General features: G+C 50.1%; 2 protein-coding genes across 2 annotated transcripts; one reads left to right on the top strand and one right to left on the bottom strand.

Annotated features, from left to right (window-relative positions):
* Positions 1–3,262: 3,262 nt before the first annotated feature.
* On the bottom strand, positions 3,263–4,475 carry LOC131210217 (regucalcin-like). The gene is made up of 4 exons (XM_058203429.1): positions 4,313–4,475; positions 3,814–4,239; positions 3,608–3,746; positions 3,263–3,530 (listed from the first exon to the last, which is right to left on the bottom strand). The coding sequence occupies exons 1-4, from the start codon at positions 4,473–4,475 to the stop codon at positions 3,326–3,328; spliced, it is 933 nt and encodes a 310-aa protein (XP_058059412.1). The 3' UTR covers positions 3,263–3,325.
* A 538-nt stretch (positions 4,476–5,013) lies between these two features.
* On the top strand, positions 5,014–6,468 carry LOC131210855 (regucalcin-like). The gene is made up of 4 exons (XM_058204161.1): positions 5,014–5,176; positions 5,262–5,690; positions 5,753–5,891; positions 6,232–6,468. Exons 1-4 carry the CDS (start codon positions 5,014–5,016, stop codon positions 6,458–6,460), a joined length of 960 nt encoding a protein of 319 aa, XP_058060144.1. The 3' UTR covers positions 6,461–6,468.
* The last annotated feature ends 997 nt before the right edge of the window (positions 6,469–7,465 follow it).

Here is a 7,465-nt window from a genome sequence, read left to right as displayed (position 1 = left end):
ATGAAGGCAACTTTCATCATTCATTTCCTCTGCGCTGCGCTCTCGCGAGTCCGCGGGAGGACATACTTAGCTTCCGTGGACGAGCAGTCGCTTCGCAACTCGGATCAACCGAATGGGTAAGCTGGGTCCTCAGAGTGGGACAAGGCGCGCGCGGTGGTGGATGATGATGATGATGGGGCGATGGCGATGCCAACGGTAAAGACAAGACACCGATTGTCAGGCTAAAAGATGTGATGAGATTAAAAAGATAAACACATTTTTCGTCCTCGTCCTTTCGGGATTTTCGGGCAGTAAGGAAGCAACGAAGAAAAAAGTCAGACCCCACCTCGAAGTGACTGGCAGCGTGATGCGTTATAAAGCGATCAATTACGTGCCCGGAAATGGTAATTTGCTGAGGGAAATTTATCACCTCACTAATACCGCAGTACTTAAGTCAATGATCGTGATCGCCCACTGCCGGTGTGGGGTGTGATTTTGGATTGTTTACACTTTTGTTGGGTTTATGATAAGTGGTTCCCCCAATAGGTATGATAAGAAATTGTTAAACGCTCGTTCGAGCGTGTGGGATGCCCGTAATCGCATGCAGCAGAGATCGACAGGGAACGACAGAGAGCAGAAGTACGCTTTTATAGAAAACCTCAAAAGAAGTTTATTAAATGTACTCTCACTTCGTCGTTGATTAAAATTTCCCGTTAACTGCCTTCAGCGGACACATCAATCTTAATTTAGTAATGATAAATTATACGGAATGAACAACAACAAAAAATAAATGGATACATTATTTTTAAGAACATTGCATTTCTTTGATAGAAACGTGCAAATATTATGTTAATATTAAATAATAAAACCGTTAAATAAACGAAACATCAATCATCCGAAACTGAACATTCATTCAACGTGTATCGTTGGCACGTTCGTGAGCCATCTAGATCACCCATGATGCCATCTAGATCAATCAGAACATAAAAAGAATGTTTCCATCTCACTAGACGCAGAATCTCGATTTTGAAAAATTGTGCACCCACGACTGCGCTCTCATTACTCGTTACTATCATTCCAATCGAAGTAAGAGTAAGCGAATGTCAGTGCTCAGTGCCCGGGTATTACTTCGTACAACCTGATTTATCAGCTGCAGAAGACCAAGCTGTGCAAACCGAACCACGCAACAAAAAAACCAGTGAGACCAGAATTCAGTTACGTCAATATTCGGAAGCGACCGATAAAGGACGGCAAACAGTTTAAAGGGCTCCATTTTGGCTCCCTTACAAAGTATCCTTTTGACATCCCGTCCCCGTTACTACCGTCAGGGGCGCTGGGTGGCCACGCAGGGCGACGCGACAGACGCCGACGATTTGTTCGCCGTTCGAACCGAGAGCACTAGAAGGCGACGGACACAAAACACAAACGTTATGTTGTGCATACTTTGTCCCCCACCCGGGAAAGGAAGATGGATTTCGATTTGCAAAACGCAGAAAAGCACTGGACTGGACGGCGACGATGTCGGGTGGAGAAGGTGAGACTGGCTCCTGTGTGTTAATCCTGGCTACCGATGGGAACCCATTAAAGCGGATTGAAATCCTGTGACCTTCGTCTCCGTTGCTGGATTTATCATCCAACCGGGCGCAGTAACGGAGCCGGCACGCAAGTGCAGGCCAACTACGGCGGCCACGGAAGGCCGTGATGGAAGAGCATTTAGCCGGCGCCCTAACCTTATAAGTTTCGTCGGGACCATAAATCAACGGAAACTACTCAGCAACTGCTTAGCCAGTTGCAGTCCGTGCAGTAAATCATATCGCCCGAGCCCGGACCCTGCAGGAGCTGGAGGCAAATATTTGTCCAATGAACACGCTTGACAGCGCTCATTGTCGTCGAGGACGAGCGTTGGGCTGGGCGATAAAAAAGGGCTCCCGGTCCTTGTCGGGTGCTTTCCTATCGGAAAACCATAACCACCGCACATGATTCATTGCGACCACTACGCCCGGAACGTGTGTCTCGTACGCGCGACGGGGCCAATTACTTTGACTACTTTTCCGGATGGATCAGCTTACGCTCCCGGCGCCACCAGTGTCTACCTTTTCGAAGTGGATCCCCGACAGAACGAAGTATTGTTCGCATTAGTTACATGGCCATTGTTGTTTTCCGCTGCCACAAAGAACCCTTAAAGCGAGTTCGAAAACCAAAGGGAAAAAAAATTACTGCGAAAAGAATAAAAAATCGGACAAGTTTTGACAGTTGACATAGGCTCCGTGATAGGCTCCCACTGTGAGCCACCGACAAAGTCAACCATTTTTCAATCTCGATCACAAAGGGAAGATTTTGAAGCTTTGTAAACACTGAAAATGGTGGAAAATTGTTGGAAAAGGTACTGCATGATTTATTCGTTGAATAGGCTTTGTCCTTTCTCGATTTTGCGGTTTGTTTTGTTCAATCCTTCAAAAAGGTGAAAGCTAAATATTCGAAGACTGGGTTCGAGATTTTTCAGGTGCCGCACACATCTATTACTGACCAGAAACCTGTGGGAATTGGTGATTTCGGGGTCAATAATGAACTGCCAACTGTTCATAGGTCAAACATTGGGTTTATTGCATCCCATTAATTGCATTGCATTAAAGTTTATTGTTATCAACTCAATAATGATTTCCGGAACTATCCACCTCAAATATTATGTTTCATTTCAAATTTTTCGAAACTATCAAGATATTATTTTGATCAGCCTATTTCGGCCTCCGAATATACGATTCTCCTAAGAATTGAACTCTTAGCTAATAATCTTAGCCTTCAATCTCCGAATTACCCGCCAGCTCTAAGTGCTCAATGACATACTTCATTAGAAAATGTGTCCTAGTTTAGCAGTCATACTGGGAAGTGAAGGGAATGGCATCACGAGTATCGCCAACACTATCTTTGGCCTTCCGTTTGTCGGTGCTGTTCATAAATCATCCGAAGTTTTTATTATTCATTACCGGCACCATTACTGTCAGGACGAAGATGAATCCGCCTCTGCGCCCGTAGTGGAATCCTGACCTACGAATAATGAGTCTCCCGTCTCGATGCTTGAATATTACCATCCATAGTCAAGGGACGGAGCCCATGAAACTAATGAAAGAAAGTCATAAACTAAACTACTCTCCAGTTAGGACAGAAAGCCAGAGTCTGTGTAAAAATGTCCTTCAAACTTAAGCTGATGGCCTTCGCTGGCGCGATTGTAGAAGCAGCCCGACACAAGGGGAGCTAATTTTTGCACCATTTTCCTTCAAACCAAAATGGATGAAATACAGATGAATTGACAGTTTTTTATTTCAATCAATCACCTTCATGTTCATCCTCACAGTTCCAGAACCACCTCATTCATCGGGAGCCCTTTCACGCCCAGGCCGGTGATTCTGAACAGGGCTCCGGCTGGATCTTTCTGCGGCTCTCGAACCAGCTTCGCAGCCGTAGTTACGAACAGCTCGTCCAAATTTGGACCTCCAAACGCTACCGATGTCACCTGCTGGGCCGGGATCTTGATTTCCTGTAGGATCTTTTTCCTGTAACGCCAAGCGAGAACCAAGCAAAACATTAGAGAGCTCTGTTCGCCCCCAGCGACGCACGCAACGCTTCATACTCTGGTGAAATTTTGAGCACTTTGTAGTAGTCGAACATTGCGACGTACAGGTTGCCCTCGACATCAATCGTCATGCCGTCGCAGAAGTAGCCCGGACTTTTGCCATTGACCTTGAAGTCGTACCAAGTTTTTCCGTTGGCTGCGGGAGGGGTTTGAAGGGCGTTAGAACCACTGGACCTTCCACTGGACCGACGGCGGATACTTACTAAAGTTGCCCTCCAAATCGATGTCGTACTCCTTGATCTCGTTGGCGCCCGAATCGACGAAGTAGAACTTATTCGTCTGCCGGTTCCACGCCAGACCGTTGGAGATGAAGAGGTTGCGCTCCTGTTCCACCAGCTTCTTCGTTCGGTCACAGTACCGGTACAGGTGGCCGGTGCCCTTCGTAAACGGATCGCCCAGCTGCTCCTTCAGCATCGTCCCGAAGTAGAGCCGTCCCCACGGGTCCGCCTTGCCATCGTTGAGGCGATTGTGGGCTACCTTCGGGTCAGTTGTCACCAGTTCACGCCACACTGCCGCCTTCCCGGAACGGCCATCCCAGCGGATCACGGTGACCCGATTCATGTCACCGACCACGAAACATTCACGATGTCCCTTCACCGGGATGATGAAGCTCGCCTCCTGGACTCCATCTGTCGAGGGGAAGTCGGACCATCAGCTTCACGCGAAACCGAGGGTTCATCCCGAAGCGGCCGTGTGACTCACCGATTGATGCACCGTACACCTTCTGCTCCGCGTAATCCCACCGGTAGATCAAGCCGTTGCTGAGGCTTACGTAGTACAGACTCTGGGTCGCAATGTCCCAGTGCGGCCCTTCGCCGAGCTCGGTGAATGGCGGTATAGTTTCCACTTGATATCGCTCGCCCATAATCGGTAATGCGTTACGGATGACAGTTACGACGATATTTTATACACCACGGCCAGGCACTCTATCGTTGTCGCAGGTCACTGCAGTTTGCCTGGCACCTTGTTTGCACTGTGATTGCCCCGAAGAGTGTGTCTGTGTGCGCGTTTGGTGGATAAATAGAAGGACGCGTCAACACTTCATCGATGCGCCTTTTCTGCATTCGCATAATCGGCCTCGAGGAATACGCCAAACGGATACAGAATGCGATGGAGGGTTGACCTTAAAGCATGCAAACCTCAGCTTGAGGTTCTTCTTATGTAGGTTATTTAAACATTTCTACGAATACGTCACGTTACTGTTGTGAGGTAACGATAGCATTACGACCCTTTTTTATCATTATTAAATCCCAACTCGATGGCGATAATGATGGCCCTCGTCAGATTTTGATAGTAGACCTTCTATCAGCATCGAGTAATTAACCGATAAGGGCTTATTCCAGCTGATTTCTTCGAGCTTCGTGGTTCTTGGACCGAAATTGGGCTGCGGAAAGCGAAAAACGATGTCGAACGCAAAGGTCGAGGTACTGCCCGGTCCGTTTCTGCAGCTCGGAGAAGGCCCACACTGGGACGCCGAGTCGCAGAGTCTGTACTATGTGTGCATTCTGAGCGCCACCCTGCACCGGTACGACTGGCGAGAAGCCAAAACGTACTCGGCCCCTCTCGGTAAGTGGGTAGCTAAGGTGGGAGCTTCCGGCAGAATCCGCCTCTAATCTCCGGCGTGATCACACTTCCTACCAACCGGTCGCAGAGGGCGCTACGTATGCATCGTTCATCATCCCTGTGCAGCGTCGCCGCGGTGAGTTCGTGGTCGGCTCCGGCACCCGGCTGCTGCTAGTCAGCTGGGATGGTCGGTCTCCGAAAGCATCCGTCAGCCAAGTGTTGGCCGATCTCGGCTCAGACGCCGCGGATCATCGGTTCAACGATGGCAAGGTGGACCCGCAGGGTCGTCTGTACGCCGGCACCATGCTGGCGGAAGATTCTCGCAACCACTTCGAGATGGACGATGGCAAGCTGTACCGCTATGAGGCTGGCGCCGCGGGCCGGATGGTGCCGCTCAAGAGTAAGGTACACATCTCGAACGGGCTCACGTGGAGTGCGCGAACAAACAGGTTCTACTACATCGATTCGTTCGCGTTCGACATCAAAGAGTACGCGATCGACGCGGACGGCAATCTGGGTGAGTGAGGCCACATTTACCTTGTGACGGTGCTCAACAACAGTTACGTGTTATCGCCGCAGCCGAGGAGAGAGTGCTGATACGGCTGAAGGATGACGAAGCAGCTACCGAGTTCATCGCGGACGGAATGACCAGCGATGCCGACGGCAACCTGTACGTGGCCCTCTTTGCCGGTTCCAAAATCGTCAAGATTGACCCACAGTAAGTAGGGTAAGCACTGTTGCTTCGGAAGTTTAGGAAATCAAAGCCCTTTGAATGCAGGGCCGAAGAAGGCATCCTGACGCAACGCGTCATAACGTTCGTTTTGGGTCTAAGTAGAAATGAAGACACCTTCCAATCAATGAACTTTGTACCTTGGTAATATCGTATGTGACTTTGGGCCTTTCTCCTTTAATAACTCTATCTATATCTCCTCTTATATTAATAACTCTATCTATATAATATCTCCTTTAATAACTCTAAGGCAGAATTCCTTTTTCTTCTGAAACACAACATTTCGACGGCTCCTTCAGACTGACCGTTTCCTACATTTCTTTCCCAGGGTGGCCCAGATTGTGCAGGAGATTCCGCTACCGGTCTCCCAAGTCACCTCCGTCGCCTTCGGAGGCCCCGATCTGGACATTCTTTTCGCCACGACCGCTGCCAAGGAACTGTCCACGCCTCAGGAACCGCCGGCTGGGGCGGTCCTAACAATATCCGGACTGGCGGTGCGGGGCACTCGCATGAACGAATTTGTCCTCCCGGGTACCAGCGCATCCCCGCCGTCTTAACTGTCCCTCGGAGTGCCCGGTGCTCTGACTCCAGTTGCCCTCCGCCTTGGTAATCGTTTCAATTTCCACTCGATGGCTCCGGCGCAGTTTAAAAGTGTCGCATGTTTCTATTGCGTTGCCGACCGGAGTCCGGCCGTGGGTCGTCTAGCCGTCGGTCTAGTCCTGGCGCGCTACGATTTGATCACAATAACAATAAGTGCACCAATTTCGACTAAATGTTGAATAAATAAGGGATTTACATACCCAGGCTGTGAGCGTCAGTGGACAGTGGGACGTGTGTGATCAGAGGGGCCAACGGACTCCCCAGAGCGGCAGGACTCGCGCCGAAGCCATCGAGCCAAGCCCAAGCTGCCAGACAATGTGGCGCTGCAGCGTTCGGAAGCATTTTTATAATGTTCGCAATTCGGCAAAACTTAAGGCAAACTCTTCCGCGCAGCTCCAGCGGTTCGGGGGACTTGTTTTAAATGGAGATAAATTTATGTTTTATAAATGCAGATGAGCAATTGTAGTGGATCCCCGCCGGTTCCCACTACGCACACGCTGGCTGTGCGGTGCCGAAGCTGGAAGGACTCCGAAAGTTGTCCGAACGCCATTTCACTTTTAGGCAACTTCGGGTCTTCGGGCCATCAAAAACGATTATCATCATCGTCCCGGCCACGGCACGACGCCAGGATGTCCGGGCGTAACGGGCACCTGACCCGATAATCCCCCCGGTGAAAAGGCATTCCCGCACAAAGTGACCAACCGAGAAGTCGGGGCATTATGTCAATCAAAATGGCAGCAGCGCGCCATTGTGGGGCTCGTCGGAAGGAATTCGCGCTTCGTCTGGGTCGCGCGCCCCACCAGAAGGTCCTTCCAGTGGATCCCACGGTGGTTAGCTCACTTCAACTCGGTGGCGGAGTGCCCCTCCAGCGGAGACCACACGGCGGAAGTTGGCAACGAAAATAATTAGAACTTTCGTGCCCTCTACCGCCGTGGAGTCAAGTTGCCGGGTCTGCATGCGAG

This window comes from Anopheles bellator, chromosome 2 (assembly GCF_943735745.2).
Source record: "Anopheles bellator chromosome 2, idAnoBellAS_SP24_06.2, whole genome shotgun sequence".
Classification (NCBI taxonomy): domain Eukaryota; kingdom Metazoa; phylum Arthropoda; class Insecta; order Diptera; family Culicidae; genus Anopheles; species Anopheles bellator.
This window is presented reverse-complemented; position numbering and strand designations above follow the sequence as displayed.

Coding starts and splice junctions, on each gene's coding strand:
- LOC131210855 (XM_058204161.1), top strand. CDS start 5,014: ATGTCGAACGCAAAGGTCGAGGTACTGCCCGGTCCGTTTCTGCAGCTC. Junction 5,177..5,261: donor AACGTACTCGGCCCCTCTCG/GTAAGTGGGTAG, acceptor AACCGGTCGCAG/AGGGCGCTACGTATGCATCG. Junction 5,691..5,752: donor CGACGCGGACGGCAATCTGG/GTGAGTGAGGCC, acceptor TTATCGCCGCAG/CCGAGGAGAGAGTGCTGATA.
- LOC131210217 (XM_058203429.1), bottom strand. CDS start 4,475: ATGGGCGAGCGATATCAAGTGGAAACTATACCGCCATTCACCGAGCTC. Junction 4,240..4,312: donor GGTGTACGGTGCATCAATCG/GTGAGTCACACG, acceptor TCCCCTCGACAG/ATGGAGTCCAGGAGGCGAGC. Junction 3,531..3,607: donor GTGCTCAAAATTTCACCAGA/GTATGAAGCGTT, acceptor TTGGCGTTACAG/GAAAAAGATCCTACAGGAAA.